The sequence below is a fragment of the Sorex fumeus genome, unplaced genomic scaffold (genome assembly GCF_029834395.1).
Source record: "Sorex fumeus unplaced genomic scaffold, SorFum_2.1 ptg000009l, whole genome shotgun sequence".
In the NCBI taxonomy this organism is placed as follows: Eukaryota; Metazoa; Chordata; class Mammalia; order Eulipotyphla; family Soricidae; genus Sorex; species Sorex fumeus.
The window spans coordinates 22,772,483-22,794,813 of NW_026606066.1; the positions used below are offsets into that span (position 1 = coordinate 22,772,483).

General features: G+C 43.1%; 1 protein-coding gene across 1 annotated transcript; it reads left to right on the plus strand.

The window, feature by feature from the left end:
* Positions 1 to 849: 849 nt before the first annotated feature.
* KLHL23 (kelch like family member 23) lies at positions 850 to 22,113 on the plus strand. Its single transcript, XM_056110294.1, has 3 exons — positions 850 to 2,170; positions 5,754 to 5,906; positions 20,069 to 22,113. Exons 1-3 carry the CDS (start codon positions 958 to 960, stop codon positions 20,377 to 20,379), a joined length of 1,677 nt encoding a protein of 558 aa, XP_055966269.1. The 5' UTR covers positions 850 to 957; the 3' UTR covers positions 20,380 to 22,113.
* The last annotated feature ends 218 nt before the right edge of the window (positions 22,114 to 22,331 follow it).

Consider the following 22,331-nt stretch of genomic DNA (forward strand, 5'->3'; position numbering starts at 1 on the left):
GCCCGCGGGCACCGGCCGACCGTCCGCGAGGCCGGGGGCGGGAAGGCGAGGCCGCGCCGCCCGCCCGCCCGCCCGCCGCGGAGGAGGCGCGGACACCCGGGGGCCGGGGCCGCGCCGCTCCGGGGCCGAGCTGAGCGCGGGGCGTTCCGCGGCGCTCCGCCGCCCCCCACCACACCTGCGCGGAGCGCGGCGACCCCCCTCCCCCCACCCCGGGGCGAGGCGGCCCGACCGCCCTCCCGCAGGGTCCCCGCGCCAGGCCGCGGGGCGGGGCGCTCTTCGGGCGGGAAGGCGGCCCCGGGCCCGGCGCGCAGCGCCCACAGCCTGCGGCGGCCGCTGGGGACCGAGGCGCGGGCCGCGGTGGTGGTGGTGGGGTGTGTGTGTGTGTGGGGGGGGCGGGTGGTCCGAGCCCGCCGGCCCCACGCGGACAGGCACGAGGCGGCCCTTCTCCCAGGTGCCTTCTCGCCCGCCGGGTCGCTCTCCTCGCTTTCTTGGCATCTGCGTGGAAACGGGAGCGGGGGGGGGGGGGGGGGAGGAAGAGAGAACTGGGACCCCCCCCCCCGCCGGCCCCACCCGAGCCGGGCCCGGAGCGGGGCGACCCCCTCGAACTCTCGGTTTGCCGAGTTGGCGGGGGAGTGGGGGGAGGGGGGTCTCGTCCCGGGCACGCCGCGGAGGCGGGTGCGAGTGGGGGTGCAAGGCACCGTGGGTTCTGCAGAGGACTCTCTGGGGGCCTCGTCTTAGATGCTGAGCCACGCGGAATTTAAATTGATTGCTTTATTAATTATTCAGCCCTTCCACGGCTCCTGTTTTTTGTTTGTTTGTTTTTTTAAAATCGTAAAGGGCTGAATGTAGTCTAGCTTTGAAGCAGATCCGTTACCAATCAGTTGCCATGATTGGAGTATGTGCCATTGAGGTCCCATGCAAAATTGAAAACCTTATTGTTTCGTGTTTATTGCAGCCATGGCTCTAAAAGGACAAGAAGACTATATTTATCTTTTCAAGGATTCAGCGCATCCAGTGGATTTTCTGGATGCCTTCAGAACATTTTACTTGGATGGATTATTTACTGATATTACCCTTCAGTGTCCTTCCGGCATCATCTTCCATTGCCACCGAGCAGTTTTAGCTGCTTGCAGCAATTATTTTAAGGCAATGTTCACAGCTGACATGAAAGAAAAATTTAAAAATAAAATAAAAATCTCTGGCATCCACCATGATATTTTGGAAGCCCTGGTAAATTATGCATACACTTCCCAAATCGAAATAACTAAAAGAAATGTTCAAAGCCTGCTTGAAGCAGCTGATCTGCTCCAGTTCCTTTCGGTAAAGAAAGCTTGCGAGCAGTTTTTGGTAAGGCACCTGGATATTGATAATTGTATTGGCATGCACTCCTTTGCAGAGTTTCATGTATGCCCTGAGCTAGAGAAGGAATCCCGACGAATTCTGTGTTCAAGGTTTAAGGAAGTATGGCAACAAGAAGAATTTCTAGAAATCAACCTTGAAAAGTTTCTCTTTATCTTATCCAGAAAGAATCTCAGTGTTTGGAAAGAAGAAGCGATCATAGAGCCAGTTATTAAATGGACAGCTCATGATATAGAAAATCGAATTGAATGCCTTTATAATCTACTAAGCTATATCAATATGGATGTAGATCCAGTGTATTTAAAAACAGCTTTAAGCCTTCAAAGAAGCTGCTTACTCACTGAAAATAAGATACGCTCACTCATATACAATGCTTTGAATCCTATGCATAAGGAGATTTCCCAGAGGTCCACAGCCACAATGTATATAATTGGGGGCTATTACTGGCATCCTTTATCAGAGGTCCACATTTGGGACCCTATGACAAATGTTTGGATTCAGGGAGCAGAAATACCAGATTATACTAGGGAGAGCTATGGTGTCACATGTCTGGGACCCAACATTTATGTGACCGGGGGTTACAGGACAGATAATATCGAAGCACTTGACACGGTGTGGATCTACAACAGTGAAAATGACGAATGGACAGAAGGTTTGCCGATGCTCAATGCCAGGTATTACCACTGTGCTGTCACCTTGGGTGGCTGTGTCTATGCTCTAGGTGGTTACAGGAAAGGGGCTCCAGCCGAAGAGGCTGAGTTCTATGATCCCTTAAAAGAGAAGTGGATTCCAATTGCCAACATGATAAAAGGTGAGTACAGATTATGTCAATTCTGCATTTGTAGATGTTTCCAGTTAAGCCAGAAAAATTACTATTCTTGCATTTTTTAAAAAACTTGTGGATAATATTGTCTGTCAGGTTTACAATTTTATATCTGTATGTATCTCATTGTCAACATCCACAGAAAAATCTAGTTAAGGTCCACCACTGCACGATTGACACTTCAACCTGCTTTCTCCACCTTCAAACCTCTCCCTGCTTGGTACCTACCTTACCCTAGTCAGAATCTAAGGGTTTGGATTTTGTTTGGATTACTTTATCTGCCACAACAGTGAAATCTGTGCTGTTTGTCTTTCTCTGATTTATATCACGTGGCTTGCTTCCCTCAAGGTCCTTCCATGTTGTCACAAAGGGCTTTAGCACTCTGGAGTCTTATCTAGTGTTGTCTTTGGAGTGGCTTATGAAAATAAGTCTTTCCCAGACTATTTCAACAACAGAGTAGAACATCCCCAGCTTATCTGAACACCCAGGCCTTGCATGTATGAAGACTGGAGTTTAATCCCTGACATCAAATTTTCTGTCTCACTCTTCACTCATTGCCCCCCAAAAAGAGATTTGAGCCTTATAGGGTATAACAAATTACATACCCTCAGTAACCGAAGACAGTAACTGAAAAGCCTGGGCCTTTTGTGGTTTAAGGCTTGTTTCATCGGGTAAAGGAGAAGGGCACATTCCATACCCTCCGGCGTAGGATCCCACAGAACACTTTTGATTCCCTCTATCTGTCTGATAAACACTTAAACACTGTATTTACTGCTGTGGTCAATGCTGGGTCGGCCTATTCTTGTCTCCCAATGGGAAAGAAACTTTAAACTGGAATCCTATTAAATTACATTTATTCTTTGGTGCTGGAGAGTTGCACAAAAAAACAACTGGTAGGTTGTTACCAAATTTGTGTCATTTTACCCCAAGTGTTTCTTCCCAGGCCTCTCTGTTGCTTTTTTAATCCTAGTGAGAGTGTGGGAATTTGACCTGGCCTGGGAATCTGACCTGGTATGATCCTTGGACAACTCGCAGGAAGCAGGAAGCCAGAGAAGCAGAGGGGCCTTGTGATCAGGCGCGCTGCTGGGGGCCAAATCCAGTGTCCCACTTCCTTGCTGCTGACCAGGACGATTTTGTTTCATTTCCAGTTTTTCCCCCTGTACACTGCAGATGACAGTTTGCAGCTTAGGGTTTGGAGAGTATTCACTGAATTTGTGCACGTGAAACACTTAAAACAGAGTAATCAGTCAGTCGGTGTTAGGAATTAATTGTCAGGAGCATCCTGAGAGAAGAATACATCAGCCTTGTTATACCAGAAATATCTTTTCCAGCTCTCATTATGCCCCCAAAGTCCAGCAGTGGTTGGAAGTGGGTGTCTTAGAGCTCTGCCCCTGCCTTTACTTCCCTCCCCAGGATGATTCTGAATCTCCTGACTACAAAGGGAATAAGGTTAGTTCCAGTGATTCTACAGCTGTTATAAACATGAAGACACTGCTGCTTGCATTTCTTTTTTTTTTTATTCCTTTTTTTGGGGGGGGGGGGGAGTCATTCCCAGCAATGCACAGGAGTTACTCCTGGTTCATGCACTCAGGAATCACCCCTGGCAGTGCTCGGGGGACCATATGGGTTGCTGGGAATCGAACCAGGGTCAGCCACGTGCAAGGCAAATGTCCTACCCGCTGTGCTATTGCTCCAGTCCCTGCTTCCATTTCTTAGTTGTGAAACGAGTTTCAGGTGGCTTTGTAACCTTAAGGACTTCTTTCAGGATGGAGGTGTATGCCTGTGGGCTGGAAAGAAGCACCTAGGATGATTCTGTGGCCTTGAGTGGAGGAGAAGCCTCCTTGCCCAGAGGCCATCCCTCCCACAACCAAGTCTGAAGTGCCAAAGGCCTCTGTAGGCTCTGGGAGACTCCCTCTTGGTTCGTTTGGAGAATCCTACTTCTAGTGACCGGCCTTGTGCAGAACTTTGAGAAAGGACATGTTGTAAACTCCTTTAGAAAGGACATCTGGAGAAGGGACATTTCTCCAGTTGTTTAATTTGTCCTCATGTAGTGAAGCAACTACCTCGTTTGATACAGAGATCTTGAATTGGGTATAGTTAAATTTCAGATTCATTTCCTTTGTAGGTTTAATAATATATAGAAAAGAAATAAATATGTACTTGACTCTTTAGAAACTCCTGCCCCACTAATATAACTGCTTTGCAAATAAATTCACTTTTATTTTGGCATAGAAATGAGCAAGGGTTGAGGCTGGAGCTATATAGTACAGTGGGTAGGGTATTTGCCTTGCATGTGGCTGACCAGAGTTCAATCCCCAGCATCCCGTATGGCGGTCCCCCAGGCACCACCAGGAATAATTCCTGAGTGCAGCGCCAGGTGTAACACCTGTGCATCGCTGGGTATGATCCAAAAAGCAAAAAAAAAAAGAGCAAAGGCATTGAACTGCACACAGACAGAACACTGTTGAGTAAAAGTTGGTTGAAAGGCCAAATCTACCTTTTCAGCTAAAAAAAACTTCATCTTCCTTCCTCTCTTTTCCTCTGAGTCCCTCCTCTTCCTCCTCCTCTTCCTCCTCCTCCCACATCATTATTTCCCAGTTTTCTGGATTTTGGCTTTGGTATTTTAAGCCACACACAGTGGTACTCAGGGCTCTACACTCACAGATAACTCTTGCAGGGCTCAGGGTACCATATGGGTGCTGGGGGATAGAATCTTGGTACTATCAGCTGTACTATCTCTCCAGCCCCAGTATTTTCCAGTTTTCTGATCTCAGAACCTTAGAATAAGTTCTTGTTTGTCTCCAACTCAGTTATGGAAACCTGTCCTTTTAAACTGTGTCTCCATGCCCTTCCCTTTCAAGTCCTCGTCTGCATCTGACCTTCAATACTTGGCAGTGGAGCCGGTTTTACCTTTCTTCTTTGTAGTGCCTCCCCTTCTTTGTTAAAGAATTTAAAAAATCTGACTGACTTCATTCCAGATTTCTTAGTTGGGCATCAGGAATCTTAGCCACGTGTCTTAAGTTTTTCTCTGCCAAGTTTGATTCCCCTACAGCAACTCTAGAGGTGCTGGAATCCAACTGGGCAACCTACCCTTGGCCTTGCCTTGCCCTGTCCTTAGGATGTCACCCTCACCTTTACCTCCTAGCATCCTTCTGTGAAGGTCTAGGTTAAATTTTTTTACTTCTGCCATGAGTTCTCTAATAGAAAACAATTTTTCCTTGCTGTGAAATGCACAGTAGTTCATTTATTCCTTTCTTACAGTGCTTCCATTCCGTACTCAGTGTTCTAATTACTTGTGTGAATGTCTTACCCTCTTTTAAAAAAGTACAAGTATGGCTGGGAAGATAGCTCAAAGGGCTGAAGTACCTGTTTGGCATGCAGAAGGCTTGGATTTGGTCTGTGGCCTGACATGTTTCACAAAGTGCCACCAGGAGTGATGACTGTGGTCCTCCCAAAAGAAGCATGTATTTTTGTTGTTCTTGTCTGTTAGTACCTTACATCTGCTGTAAGACCCAATATTTACTGCAAAATGAAAGATCTCTTAAAGATGTGGTTTTTAATGAACACACAGGTGTGGGGAATGCTACTGCCTGTGTCTTACATGAAGTCATCTATGTCATTGGCGGTCACTGTGGCTACAGAGGAAGCTGCACCTATGACAAAGTCCAGAGCTACAATTCGGACATCAATGAGTGGAGCCTTATCACTTCTAGCCCACATCCAGGTAACAAAATGCTGTCGTAATTAGGACATGTTTGTGGTATAGACCATCAACATAAAAAGATGGTTAAAAAATGTACTGGAAATAGAAAATGCTAAATATATAATAGTCTAATATGGATTGTAGTTAGGAGTCTCAAAATAGTACATATTTATGTGGGGTTGGAGAGATTATACAGCATGTGGCCAACTTGGGTTTGATCCCAGGCATCCCATATGGTCCCCCAGCACCTCCAGGAGTGATTTTCTGAGCACAGAGCCAGGAGTAAGCCCTGAGTACCACTGGATGTGACCCAAAAACCAAAAAAGAAATTTAATAATAATCAGTTTATTCTGGTTACATCTACAAATGGGGCTGGAGCGATAGCACAGCGGTAGGGCATTTGCCTTGCGCGCAGCCAGCCCGGCCAAGCCGGGTTCGATTCCTCCGCCCCTCTCGGAGAGCCCGGCAAGCTACCAAGAATATTTAGCCCACACCCGTGACATATTCAACATGCCAAACACAGTAATAACAGGTCTCAAAATGGAGACGTTACTGGGTCCGCTCGAGCAAATCGATGAACAACAGGAGGACAGTGACATCTACAAATACTTGCCGTGTTATCTTTCTGTAACATACCTTTTAAGCCTCTGATTCTTTGTTGATTCTTTTCATGTGTTTCCTTTTCACTTACTTTGTTTTTTTTCATTTACTGTGTGCATAATATAAAACACAATTATTTAGAAGTAGGTAAACAGCACTAGTATATCAATAATTGAGAAGGGTACCTGTTAATTCAGATCAGGAGGTGGTTTCTTCTTTTAGAAGCATGTTCTTTCTGATTTCAATAACAGTTGAGTACTCCCTCCTACGATGTGCAGAGCCCTGTGCTGGCCTTAACATAGCAGTCATAAATGACATTTTGTCTGCCCACATGGAAAAACCTATTTCTGTGTTGTCTTTTGTCTTTGACTTGTCTCTTTGTCAGGAGCTCAGGGGAAAGCATACATTATATCTTGTTATAGTTATATCATGTGTTTAAGTTTTTTCATTAGGCGAGATTCATGTCACCATACTGCTTCAAAACATTTTCCCATATAAGATCAGCTATATAGTTCACTAGAGAGTGTAATTGAAATTCACAAAATGTGATCCATCTAGAAATAATAGTAAAGTAAGTAACTTTCTTGAGCACTTGCAATAGATTAGATATTGCAACTTGTATTCTAACTACAACTCTTAAATAGGTATTATTTGCATATTTTCCCCCATATTTTGAAATGAAAACTTAGAAAGGAGAGTAAGTTGTCTTAAGGTCTCAGAGTGGTAGACCAGGGTTCAAATTTAGACCATCTGATTGTACAACTTGTACTATAAAGTCTAAGCATTCTGCCTCACCTTCTGGGTGCAGCCCGCCTGCTTTAGTACTCTCTCCATATGTCATCTGTCTGGTCTCCTGGTTCAGTGGGTGAACAGCTGGATATGATGGTGCAACTCCATGTGCCATGGGCTAGCATAACGGACAGTTGAGCTGCTGGCTGTCCTGGCTCTGAAGACATCTTGGAATAGTTGCCCAGATGTCTTTGCCCAAACACTACCGCCTTTCTTGCTATGAGTAATGATGTTATAATGAAAAGCAGTGATAACGGCTCATAGTGAGTAACAGCTAGCTTTTATCCAATCAGTATGTGCCAGGCACTAACTATTCCAGTGAATGTATATTAGTCTGTTTAAATCTTGCAGCAATCCTGAGTTGATTGCTTCTTATTTTACAGGTCACGGAGGTGCAGAGGGAGTAAATAGGGCTGCCCAAGGTTGGTGCTGTTAGAAATTAGTTTCATAGCCAGACATAGCCAGGCTGAGACCCCATGATCTTTTTATCTTTTTTTTTAACAATTTTTATTATAACATTGTTATTTACCAAGTTGTTCATAATACAGTTGTTTCAAGCATTAACTGTTCCAACACCAATCCCGCCACCAATGTGCCCTTCCCTCCACCAGTGTCCTCCAGCTCTCTACCCACCACCCCAGCCTGCCCCTTAACAGGCACAAATAAATCTACTTCACTTTGTTTTTACAACACAAACACAAATAGAATTATCGAAGCTTAGATGAATATGAGTCAATTTGTGACAATTGCTATATCTCATAATGATGTTCCTAAAGTCTGACATTAGTGTTGGTGTTATCATGTTGACTCATTGAGCCTGGTGGTCTTCTCTGTTGTTGGTGTAAGTATTTTTTATGGGCAATTGACTTTTTTTTTTCTTTTTGGGTCACACCCTGCGATTCTCAAGGGGTTACTTCCTGGCTCTGCACTCAGGAATTACTCCTGGTGGTGCTTGGGGGACCTTCAGGGTTGCCGGGGGTTGAACTGGGATCTGCCACGTGCAAGGCAAATGCCCTCCCCGCTGTACTTATAGGCAATTGACTCTTGAGCAACATAGGTTTGAATTTCACAGGTACATACACTGTAGCACTGTCCTTCTATTGTTCATCGGTTTGCTTGAGCGGGCACCAGTAACGTCTCCATTGTGAAACTTGTTGTTACTAGTTTTGGCATATCGAATACTTCAGGGTAGCTTGCTGGGCTCTCTGAGAGGGGAGGATGAATTCAACCCAGGTCATCTGCGTGCAAGGCAAACACCCTACCCGCTATGCTGTTGCTCCAGTAGGTACATAAACATGCAGAATTTGTTTTTTCTGTCTAAGGATTCCATGCTCACAGAATTAACCACTTTCATGTGTAAATAGGTTGAATACACAGATCGGAACTTAAGAGTGCCACTATAAGTTGTACAAATATTTTCAATTGTGTGTGGGTCCCTGCCTTAGACTTCCATGTTATTTAAGAATCAATTGTATTTTGAAGTTTTGAATATTTTTTGCCTCTTGACAAGGTGTGATTTAGAAGTTATCTTCTCCCATTTCATAAATTGTCTTTTAATTTTGATGATGGTTTCTTTTATTGTTTGTTTTTGGTTTTTGTGCCACGTTTGGATGTGCTCAAATCTTACTTTTAGCTCTGTGGACAGGGATCACTGTGGAACCAAGTGTGATGCTTGGAGTTCAAACCCAGGTCACCCATGTGCCAGCAGGCATTTGACGTGCCGTACACTTTCCAGCTCTTAATGATGGTTTCTTTTGCTTAATAGAAATGTTTTAGTTTTATATAGCCCTGTTTGTTATTTTTGACCATTGGAGTTAAATCCACAAGTAACATTGCTAAGGCTGACGTTGAGAAACTTCCCACTTAATGTTTTCCTCTTTGTATTCCATAGCTTTAGGTCTTACATTCAATTCTCTAATCCTTTTTGTATTATTATTATTGTTGTTATTATTATTATTATTGTGCTTTTGGGGTCACACTCGGTGATTCCCAGTGGTTACTCCTTGCTCTGTACTCAGTAATCACTCCTGGTGGTGCTCAGGGGATCATCTGGGATGTGTGCAAGGCAAACGCCCTACCCACTGTACTGTTGCTCCAGCCTCTGTATTAATTTTTGTGATGGTATAGGTAGTAGTCTAGTTACACTCTTTTACAGGTTATCCACGTTTTCTCAGCAGCATTTATTCAGAGATGTTTCTTTCTCCATTATATGATCTTGGCTTCATTATCATAAATTAGTTTTCTATACAACGTGCATTAATTTCTGCCATCCGTTATCAGTTCCACTGATAATATGTCTTTTTTATTCCAGTACCATGATGTTGTGATTATTTTCATAGTATAATTTAAAGTTGGAGAACCTGATACCTCCTTTTTATTTGTAACAATTGGAAGTTTTTATTAAAGTTACTACATGCAGAATAGGACTAGTTGCTTTAAAAGCAACTTCTGAAAAATCACATTTATATAAAAGAAATAAAATAGGCCAACAGTTCAGAAAAAGTGACTTTTGTATTACTGCACTTGGATGAAATATACTGTTTAGAGTAAGTAGTGTAATAGATAGGCAGCATATGAAGGGACAAACACAGAGGACAGCCCCCAGACTCCTCCATTTTTTTGTCTTTTTTCTCAGCATTACTTTGACTATTTGTGGGGTATGGGGGGAGGTGTGTGTGGGGGGGTCATACGAATTTTAGAATTTATTTTTGTGCGTGCTTTTTTGGGTCACACCCAGCACAGGGCTTACTCCTGGCTCTGCACTCAGGAATTACTCCTCTTGGTGCTCGGGAGATCATACAGGATGCCAGGGATCGAACCTGGGTTGGCCGCATGCAAGGCAAATGCCTTACCTGCTGTACTATAGCTCCAGCCCTAAAATTTTAGGATTTTTTAAAATTTTACTTCTGTAAAAATAAATTTTGGTGCTCTGAGGAGGATACTTTGAATTTGCAGAACAGTTACAGGCAAAACTCTTAAGAATATTTATTCTTCCAGTCCAGATAAACACAATGTCTTGCCATTTCTTTGTGTCTTCTTCAGTTTCTTTCAGCAATACGTTATAGCTTTTGGTGTTTGGTCTTTACTTCCTTACTTAAATTTATTCCCAGATATTTTATACCCTTTGATTCAATTGTAAATTGGATTTTCCTTTTTTTTTTTTTTTTTTTTTTTTTTAGTTATGCTGGAGCAATAGCATAGCGGATAGGGCGTTTGCCTTGCACGTGGCCGACACGGCCGACCCAAGTTCGATTCCTCCGCCCCTCTCAGAGAGCCCGGCAAGTTCGATTCCTCCACCCCTCTCAGAGAGCCCGGCAAGCTACCGAGAGTATCTCACCCGCAAGGCAAAGCCTGGCAAGCTACTCGTGACATATTCGATATACCTAACACAGTAGCAAGTCTCACAGTGTTACTGGGCCCACTCGAGCAAATTGATGAACAACGGGAGGACAGTGACAGTGACAGTTTTTTAGTGTATTCTTTAAGGTTTCTTATGTATGTTATGCACAAATTGTAACTTTTACTTCTTTACAATTTGAATGCTTTTAACTGCCTTTTTCTAACTGCTCTGACATAATATACTGTCTTGAGTAACAGCGGTGAGTGGGCATCCTGTCCTTGTTCCTGACCTCTCAGTTTTTCATCATTGACTATGATTTTAGCTGTAGAAATGATTATTATTTGTGAAGAGAATTTATTTCATTTTTATTTTTTTATTTATTTTAAAGTATAAAGAAATTTTAATTTATTTAACAAATTAAAAAAATGTAGTGCCAGCATTATTAAGCACAGTTTTGTATTTTCTAGAGCAATTTTTGTTTCTTTGTTTTTTAATTTTATTTTTAAAAAGTTGTTCACAATAATTTATTACATTCAATATTCCAACAACGATCCAACCACCATTACACCTTTCCACCACCATTATGTAGAATTTTCCCACCACCACCACCACCACCACCACCATCACCCAAATCTGCCCCTAAAGCAGGTGCTAAGTAATTTTTTTGTATTTCTTGTTATGACTAATCTGCTAAAAGTGATCCAAAACAATTTCCTTAAAAAAAGTGTGTGGGGGCTGGAGCAGTAGCACAGCGGGTAGGGCGTTTGCCTTGCACGCGGCCGACCCAGGTTTGATTCCCAGCATCCCATGTGGTCCCCTGAGCACCACCAGGAGTGACTCCTGAGTGCAGAGCCAGGAGTAACCCCTGTGCATCACCAGGTGTGACCCAAAAGGCCAAAAAAAAAAAGTGTGTGAAAATAGTTGTATCTCACCCTGGAAGTGAAGAGAATTTAATGTTATCTTCTTTCTTATAACTTTAGGTGAGGTAATTTTATATAGTTGAAAAATAAGGTACTGATATTCCATTAGATAATACTATATAATAATTAAATTAATAATAACATTTAGTAAAATCTTATCTGGGTAAATTACCATTCCAATTATTTTCTGACGCAAAATAATTAAGAGCACATCTCAGTTACCACAGAAGTTCCAAATTAGTAGCGAATATGTTTACATAACAGGAATATGCTGGACAGTCTTGAAAATAAGTGCTATTGAAATTGAGGGCAGAAAAAGCTTGTGTGTAATTAAGTGGAATATGGTAATCATTAAAGGTTTCCAGAAGTAGGTTGTTAATTATTTAAGCCTTAAAGAATGGCTATAATTAAGCAAAGTCGTTTTGAGAAAGGATTTTCTGGCAGAAGAGGAGACTATATGAATGAGATGTGAAAGGGTGAATGGTAGAATTCCATGAGAACATATGGAGGGATTTAAGTGGCAGTTTGAAGAACTTTTTATTTGGGGATTCCCAGGCAGCATTCAGGAGTTCTGGTGACCACAGCCAGTGATACTTGGCCAACTAGGCCTGCAGTTCAAAACTTGAGTCCCTCTTGTGCCAACCTTAGGAGACCATGTGGTGCCAGGGATTGTACCCAGGTCTAGACCTACCATGTATACTAACGGTTGTGCAGTCTCCTAGAGCTCTGGAGAATATTTTAATTGGAGAACTATCACAGAAGTTTCAGAGCAAAGGAAGGATGGGTCATCGATTCTAGATTATTTCACAGATGTATATAAATAATGCATCAATTTTGTGTACAACTGAAATTAATGTAATGATCAGTGTTAATCACACGTCAATAGAAAGTTTACTTTTGTAAAGAAGTGAAGTGGAATACACTGGGAGAGAGATGGGGACAGGGAGATCTGCTGATGCTAATGTAATGAACCAGGAGAGATGCTGAAACCCAAGGAAGTGGTTGTAGTAGAAAATGGGATAGGAGAGATTATTAGAGACACAACATTAATAGTATTGTATGATGGCTGTGTTGTTTGGCTATAAATAAAGGAAAGAAAGGAGTTGACAGTCGTTCAGCTTTAACTGACTGGAAAGAGGGGAGCACAGGAGGAGAAGCTGGTTGGAAGAAAGGAGAGGAGAGATGATGAGCTCAGTTTGTTTGTTTCTTAATTGTTGTGGCGTCATCCCCAGAGTCACTTATGGAACTGTGGGTGCCAGGAATCGAACTCAGCCTCATACATGGAATACATGCACTCTGCTCTCACCACATTCTGGCCCCATGAGTTCGTTGTGCATTTCAGTGTGAAGGGCTGGTTGGATGATGCAGGAGAGATGCCTGGGGAATTGTTTGCTTAGAGGATGGCTGTGAGGATGCACTGAAGAGATACCTTGGATTGTAGGGCCAATAATGCTGTTAGAGGCAGAATTTTAGGAAACAGCTTTAGAGAAGAGATGAACTGAGGGCATGAAACAGTTTGAAAAAACAGTAAGTCATCAAGGAGAAAGTCCTGTGTCAGGTGGGAGAGGGAGTTGACTATTGGCCCTTGCCTTTATTTACATACCTCATCTTTGTAAGTGGTTTAAGCTTTTGGTTCTTATTTTCTAGTAAAATGAGGGACAGTTAGATAAGCTTTATAGTCCTTTCTTTTTGGAAGTGAGATTGAGGTGGGAAAGGGTAGTATTAGCTCAAAGCCAGGTGCTCAGGGGTGAGCCCAACAGTGCTCAGGCACCATGTACTGTGTCAGGAATTGAAACAGTTCTGTGCAGGGAAGTGCCTTATCCCCTGTACTATCTCTCCTACCCACTACTGTCTTTAAACAAGAAAAATCTTAGGAAAAAAGTGTTTTTTCTGAGGCTAGAACCCTGGGTCTCATATGGGAGGTACATGTACTCTATCACTGAACCACATCCTTGAAAAAGAAAAATGGAAATCATTTTCATGGATGTTGAAACCTGAAAATATTATGATTGTCCTTCAGTCCTTCCATGGCTTTGTTCTTCACTCCTGTAACACTGAATACAGGCTTCCAAATCTTTTTTTTTCTTTCTTTCCTTTTTTTTTTTTTAATTGAATCACTGTGGGACAAGTTACAACACTTTCAAGATTAATTCTCGGTCATACAATGATCAAACACCTTTCCCTTCACCAGTACTTACTTTTCACCACCAAGAACCCCAATATACCCCCCTCCCACTCCTCCCAATGCCTATGAGGCAGATGGTTTCTACTTAACTCTCTCTACTTTGACTACATTCATTGTTTCGACAAAAGATGCACCATTATTGTTTAGAATTTCCCCCCAACAATCAGAATTGCTGAAAAGGCATTGTGAAATAATTTGTTTTCTATAGCTGGTTATGAGAACCATATGATTTTGGATTTCTGATATTTTCCAAGGTAAGTCTGGAGGGATTTCTGCAGAGAGCCAGATAATTACGAGATTGGTTTCTGTGCGTCTGGTGTTATGGCTGTGCCAGAGAGCCGCCGCTCGTGGGGGGCAGCTCGTTACCTCGGTAGGGCGTGAAGGACAAGCCGATACCATCCTCCTTCCCATGAGACTGCAGTTGCCCCATCACCGCCGGCTCATACCTGGCTTTCCAATAAGCTCTGAGGCAGTGGCTACCTTGCTGGGGGGGAGGTGGGGAAGAGGGAGGGAAGGTTGAAGGGAGCACCACCGTTGAAGGGAGCAACACCTTTTCCCTCCCAGGCAGGCATAGCACTGTAGTTTAACGCATGGTCCATTGACTTTTCTGCCGCAAGCTGCTGGGCTCTAGATTAAGTCCTTTTGCCTTTGCAGCCATGGCCGTACTGGAGAGCTGCTCGTGGGGGGGCCACTTCCAAGTCTTTATGTGGAATACTTGTGGGTAAACTCTGACCCATGACAGATGGTGTCATTCCTGTGCTTGGTTTAAAAGTGTTCGCACATTCATTTGCCAGATCTTTCTGAGTATTCTCTCTTACTGTGTTGAGCTAGGAGCTTAATAAGTAAGATATGGTCCCTTTGCCTCAGTAGTTTCCCAACGTAACCAACATGGGAAAAGCCCTTACAGTAGAGGGGGAAAAATTGTATCAGCAATAAAAGAACATTGTGTTGTTCAATGATTTGGAAAAATAATCAACAAATCAATGTATTTTATTTTTTTAAGAACTTTTTATTTTATTATTATTATTATTATTATTTTGCTTTTTGGGTCACAACTGGCGATGCACAGGGGTTACTCTTGGCTCTACACTCAGGAGTTACTCCTGGCAGTGCTCAGGAGACCATATGGGATGCTGGGAATCGAACCCAGGTCGGCTGAGTGCAAGGCAAAGGCCCTACCCGCTGTGCTATTGCTCCAGCCCCAAGAATCAATGTATTTTAAGCTCTTTTTTTTGACTGCTGTGTGAAGATTTTGATACTTAGTATGAGAATCCTAAATCAAATAAATGATTACTTGTAAACTTTGAATAATTTAAGAAAGCTTCGATATGCTCAGAAAAGTGATTTCCCAGAGAGAGCAAAAGGGAATGCCCTGCCATACAGGTGGGGTGGGGGTGGGATGGGGAGGAGTTGGGGGGGTGGAAGAGCAACTGGATTCATTGGTGGTGGAGAATGGGCACTGGTAGAGGGAAGCGTACTTGATCATTGTATAACTGAAACCCAAACATGAAAGTTTGTCATTGTCATTGTCCTCCCGTTGTTCATTGATTTTGTTCAGTAACGTCTCCATTGTGACAATTTTTACTGTGTTTGGCATATCAAATATGTCACGGGTAGCTTGCCAGGCTCTGCTGTGCGGGCGAGATACTCTCGGTAGCTTGCCAGGCTCTCCGAGAGGGGCGAAGTAATCGAACCCGGCTCAGCCAAGATGGCTGTGCACAAGGCAAATGATCTACCGCTGTGCTATCACTCCAACCCACAAAAGTTTGTAAGTCAAAAAAATAAAGTGATTTCCCTTTTAAGAATAGAAGTGAGCCAGAGAGAGTTCAAGTGGTCTAGTAAAGGGGTCTTCAGCCACTGATCAGTGGAGTCATGCAGGTCTGCATGTACAGAAAAGGTGAAGAATGCTGGTCCAGCATGTCTTTTTCTACAATTCCTAGCACTGCGTGCCACCCACTCCCTTTTTCCCAGTGCTGATGCGTGTGGCCCTGAGCAGCAAACTATCAGGCTCACACAACCTGGCCTTGGCACTGCCCCTGCCCCCAGGAACAGCTGAGGGTGGCCCCTATTAAAATTTTTTTTGGGGGGACACCCAGCAATGCTCAGGGGTTTCTACTGGCTCTGTGCTCAGGAATTGCTCCTAGTGTTGCTCGGAGGACCATATGGGATCCAGGATTGAACCAGGATCAGCTGTGTGCAAGGCAAACACCCTGCCCACTGTACTATCACTCCAGCCCCTAAAATTTTTTTTTGGTATCATTTGTAAGCCCATTACCGAATCATACAAATTGAGAAACAATTTTGAATCATTACTAATGTTCACAAACATTTGATGGAAATATTCAGATAATTCATAAAGGCAATATTTCATGGTATTGAAGATTGTTAAATCCTATAAAAATTCTACATGCATAGAATTGGATTTAAAGGGAAAAATGCCCATCTTGTGAGATCTTTCTTAGCCTTCAGAGCCTAATAGCAAGAATTTTACTGATAAGAGTTTCACCTTTGGGGACAAGAGATGTAGTGTAGGGATTAAGGTGCTTGCCTTGCCTATGTCCACTGTACCATACATAGTTCCCTGAGACCCACTGGGAGTGATCCCTGTGCAGGGCCAGGGGTAAGCCCTGAGCACCACTTGGTGTGGCCCAGAAGAGAAACATAAAAGAATTTCTCTGGTACTATAGCAATCTTGTAACAACCTAAAAGGTAATAATAATAATATTTTTTCAAAAGAATTTTTTTCATGTAGGAGTATTGCTATTTATTCAGCCACTGATTAGCTGATTGAATTCTGCATGAACTCCACTGTATTTTTTTCCATTTTTTATAATTTTTTTATTGAATCACCATGAAAGCAGTTACAAAGCTTTTGGGTTTAAGTCTTGGTCATTCAGTGAAACACCCGTCCCTTCACCAATGCCCATTCTCCACCCCCAAATGCCCCAGAATACCCCCATCCCACACCCTCCCCCTACCTGTGGGGCAGATGATTTCCACATTACTCTCTCTCTACTTTGATTACATTCAATATTTTGACACCAGACCCATCATTATTATTTGGGATTTTATCCCAACACTCAGATCTGCCAAAAAGGCAACAGTAGACAATTTGTTTTCTTTTGCTGGTTATGAATAACATATGTCATGCAGCTGCAGTAGTGGCCGCACAATTTTGAAACTCTGAAATTTTAACAATTAAATCTGGAGGGATTTCTTGCCAAAACCTGCTGCATTCCGAGATTTGTTTCTGAATCTCTGGGATTGTGGTTGTTAAGCAGCTTGATCAGGAACCAGAGAGGTCATTCGTGGGCAGCAACTCGGGGTCTCATTGGGATGAAAAGAAAAGGGTCGGTTCCACCCCCATCACATGAGGTCCCTCTTGTCTCGTCACTGTGGGCCCAAACCTGACTGTCCAGTGGCCTCTGGAGGATGACGGCCACCAGGCCGCCAGGGGGAACAGGCCAAGGCACAAAACCTATTCCCACCTGGGGTGGCCCGGTGCTGGTAACCTACTGCAGGGACTGGATGCATTTCTGCCAAAAGCTGTTGGGTTTTGAGATTTGTTCCTGAGTCTCTAGGATCATGGCCATTAAGCAGTTCTATCAGGAACCAGAGAGGCCATGCCTCCAATTATATAGCTGAGCCAGAGGTGGTTTGTGGGTGTGTCTCCCACATACCTAACTTTTGGCCGTTTACTTTCTTGGTAAACATTGGCCCAAGCTTTTGGGGTCTGGCCAAAGGCACGGCAGCAATTTTGGGGTATTTGGAAGTCTGAAGGTGCCATGAGGCTGCTGATATACTCGCCTCACAGGTATCCACTGACCTGCTGGTGGCACCATACCCCCTCAAAAGAAATATTTTTGAGAGGAGAAGCACTCCTGGCATTGCAGCCTGAATGGTTTGCCTCAGGCTCAGAGGTGCTGGCAGCTACTAGGGCCACACAGAACAATCCTGGACAGAAGACGAGGGCATATGGTGCCAAGGTAAAGGTAAAAGGTAAAGGCCCTCCCGTTGATCGTCGATTTGCTCGAGCGGGCCCAGTAACGTCTCCATTGGTGACTTTGTTGTTACTGTGTCTGGCATACCGAATACTCTCGGTAGCTTGCCAGGCTCTCCGAGAGGGGCAGAGGAATCGAACTTGGGTCGGCCATGTTGGCCGCTTGTAAGGCGAATGCCCTACCCGCTGTGCTATCGCTCCAGCCCTATGGTGCCAAGGGTCGAACTAAAGGCCTCACACATGGGATGCAGATGTTATCTTGCTTTTTGGTTTTGAGGTCACAGCTGGTGGTGTTCAGAAAACTACTCTTAGTGCTGGATAGGGGATCATATGTAACAAGAGGTCAAACTGGGACTCCTTGGGACTGTAGAGATGTTAAAGCAGGTAAGACACTTGCCTTGCACTCACCTGACCTGGGATTGATACCTGAAATCCTATCTGGTCCCAAACACTGCCAGTAATTACACCTTAGTGCAGAGCCAGGAGTACTCAGTAGTGTGTGACCCCAAAGCACAAACAATAAAACTGGGGCTCCTGTATGCGAAGCATGTGCTTTAACCCTTTAAGCTAGCTCCCTGGCTCTCTCTTCAGTTCTTAAATGGGATCACATTAAAGAGGAGATTATGAGCTTCCTTTCCCACATTAATGGGACACATATCGCTCCAGCCCTATGGTGCCAAGGGTCGAACTAAAGGCCTCACACATGGGATGCAGATGTTATCTTGGGACCCTGGGACGCAAAGGGTACAAAATCCAGCAAATACCTCTTGAGTCCTTCCAAGGCAGCAGCCACTTGTCATTCTCCAGCTAGAAACAGTAGTGGGTAGGACAGAGTTCTTGAACTGTTTGAAGTGGGAGAGGGACAGTAACCAAGATACATATTTTGTATTGGAAAATTTCTCTGGGGAGAATTAAATTAAGTGGTGTATGATGGAGATACTTGGCTGGCTACTTCTGTTTGGATCGTCCAAGAAGTGGAGGAAATGACCGTAGTATGAGACCTGAGTGACAAAGAAGAGGAAGATGTGAAAGATTTGGCAAAGAAGAGATTCAAGCAGATAGAACGACCAAGGGACAGCAAGTGAAATGCTTATTTATTTGCAGTCAGAGAAGTGCCCTGTTGGGTCTTCTCCTCCAGTCTGTACCTGCAAGCCTAACTTTGTGGCTGATAGTCCCAAAGAATGAACATTTTAGGCGTGAGATGGGGTGTGGGCTGGAGAGAGAGTACAGTGGGTAGGCACTTTGCTTTATATGCAGACAACCCAGGTTCCCTCCCCATTCTACCATATAATTCCCGAGCCTCACCAGGAGTGATCCCTGAGCACTGCTGAGTGTGGCCCCCCAAAAACTTAACTAAATTTAAAAAGAAATATGTTGTGGGAAAAAAGAAGAATAAAAGAAATAGGATGTGAGAAGAAACCAGTTGAGAATAAGAGAAGGCGAGGGACATGTGTGGGCACCAAACCAAAACACCAATTGGCGCCTCTCATGTTGTCCCTTATAGAGCCCCTCCTGACCCTGGCCTCTGGATGCCTGGAAGTCTTGCCTGGAAGGGGGAGTAAAATGGGGTGTTGCACAAGATTCCGGTGCCTTAGGAGCCAGCAGGTTTGCAAAGGAGGGCAACAGGTGAAAGGCAGAACAGCTGAAAGCACTTCGCAGAGAGCCCCCACAGGGCGACTGCAGACTCACAGGAGCCTTTGGATGCCCTCCAAGTTCCTTAGGTTCATAGACTGAGTTCCCCACAGTCTGGGGATGTGTTTCTTAAATATCTCGTTTCTTTAACCTGCCCGGGAAGCAGAGAGATGGGCAAGTAATGTTGTGTGGCGCAGTTGACATTTGAGCCTCCAGTACTCAGAGCGGCAAAGATTTGAAGTAACCTACAGAAGTTCCTGCATGGGTTTTCCCGTCAGACTCCACTGCGGCCATCTTGCACAAGCATGTGGAATAAAAGGCATCTGTACCAGGAGTTCCCCGAAAGGTAGTGGTCTAGGAATGAGCTTCTCCCTGGCATCCGGTAGTGCAGCTTCAGGTGAACTGAGAAAGAATGACATATCACCTGAGTCAGGTGAGGGAGGACAGAAATGTTTCCTCTCTTTGGCTGTCGTGGCTGTTGGAATGTCTGGGGTTGCACACATAGGGGCAGTATCCAGGGAAAGCAGACAGGCACTTTCCCATCTAGCTCCAGCTACGGTATCTGGAGAAAGCTCATTGTTGCTCAGTGCTAGAGTCAGAATACCACCTCTGCTTTGCTTCAGTTTGATGAATTGTGAAAGATATTATTGCATCGCCATGCTGAGCTCTCTCATCATCCTAATAACATTTTGTTCTCTGCTTTTTTGATCTTAATAGAATACGGCTTATGTTCTGTTCCGTTTGAAAATAAACTCTATCTCGTTGGTGGACAAACTACAATCACGGAATGCTATGACCCTGAGCAAAACGAATGGCGAGAGATCGCTTCCATGATGGAAAGGAGGATGGAGTGTGGGGCCGTCATCATGAATGGCTGTATCTATGTCACCGGCGGCTACTCATACTCGAAGGGAACATACCTTCAAAGCATTGAGAAATACGATCCAGATCTCAATAAGTGGGAAATTGTGGGGAATCTTCCTAGTGCCATGCGGTCCCATGGATGTGTTTGTGTGTATAATGTTTGATTATATCGATGAAAATGACCAAATAATTATTGTCCAGGAAGTAGTCATCAGGAATGTGGAGTTTGGAGTTCTTGTTACTGTGCTTTGGTACATAACAGGTAAATTCTCATTCTTTATCACTGCCCCACTCCCCCGAACTCCTAGATACAATGATTAATGGTCAAGAAAATTCTTAGTAAATCTGCAGTTGAATCAGTGGAGTTAACACCAGTAGTCTCTGCTTTTCTGAGCTGATAATGTTGAATACTTGATAAAAGGTAAAATAATGGAATTTTTTTCTCTTGGTAGCATCAACACTGGTTTTAAGTAAGAGTTGTTCTGTGAAATGAAATGTCTCTCATGACCTTGTAATGTAAAAATCATGGTATGTCAGCTAGCAGGAATTCAAAGTTTAGAGGAGGAAATCTCTACCTCTACAAAATCAACACTACTTTTTTTTGACTTTTTTAATTATTTAGATTGTAGTTCTACTATAAATCTCTTTCCTTTGTAGTATGTGTAATTTATTATTCTTTGCTGTCTATCAGAGAGATACGATGATACGTGCGAAGGATTATTAATGTTCGGGGTTTACGATTTAAAAGGATGACAAATCTGAAATTTTTCAGAGAAAACTGTCAAAACATTTGCTGACCTATTTGCTGATCCTTTTGGGCTGTGATATAAAATGCTAGTTTAGCTATCTTTAGTTTACGCATGTTAGGAAATTCTCTTTATTACTGAAGTATAGATATACATCTACATATAAAATTAAATTTTAGAGCCAGTAAGCATGTAAGAAGAGTTGTGATGTAGTAGAAAATACACTGATGAGAAGAAATAGGCACTCATCCCTTCTCTGCCACTAAGTGGAACTTATGGCGTGGATGGAGTCCCTTGACCTCCCATAATCAGAACTCCCTGACACTGGTACTTTTGGGTCACAACGGTACCCACATATGGTGGTCCCAGTATTTCTTGGGGTAGGCAGAGATGCCCTGGGTAGCTGGACCTTCTGGATCAGAAAACCTCCATCCATCTTCTTCAGTGTATCTGCAGGATCATTTTCCATTTGAGGAAAGTTGGGAAGCATTGTTAAATTCATCTAAATGTTTCCTGACTTGTTAGATTATCTATTTACTACATTCTTTATTTTAAAAAGTACATACAGTAATTATCTTTAACTTTCAATACTGATATTTAATACTACCTAAGGCTTTGATTTTTTTTTTAATTATTTAAATGGTCTAATGCAGTTCTAAGGTGTCACTTTAAATAGGCACACTCTTTGGGGAATGCAGTATGGTACTACATAGAGCCATTAAAATGACTGTGTCTTTGCCCCATAAATTCTACTTTAGCGATTTGCAACCTAAAGAATAATATAAAAATGAAACATTTTAAAAGTGTATAAATGCATGAGGATGTTTATGTCTACATTTATAGTAGAAAAATGGAAATAATTGTGCATGTCATGGGAGAAAGTGAGTTAATAAGTATAGTGAGATACTATATTGCTGTTAAAATTTGGAAGACTAGAAATATAGATGTGTTGTGGTGAGTAAAATAACTGCAAAACCAAATGGCATGCACACACTGATTGTGACTTTGTAAAATCCTTGTGCATGTGAAAGGTAACAGGCAAAACAAAAATTCACTGTTAGTGTACTGGGACATGGAATGCTTTTTAATTTATTTACACATTTTTCCTTAGTATTACTTTGTGTTTTCAATAAAAATAAACAAGTCACTGTATACATGGTGAAGCTGTTTGATTTTGGGCTAATCAATATGAAGGATGTCAGAATTAGTGACAGAATTAAACTGAACTATTTCAAGCTGTAGTTGAATTATAGACTATTTTATTACACTCAGGAACATTTTAGCAATTAATGTTAAACCAAAAGCATGTTGCATCATAGTGCTTTACCTTTTTCCCAAATTTTATTTTCTTAAAGCACTGTGAATTTCAA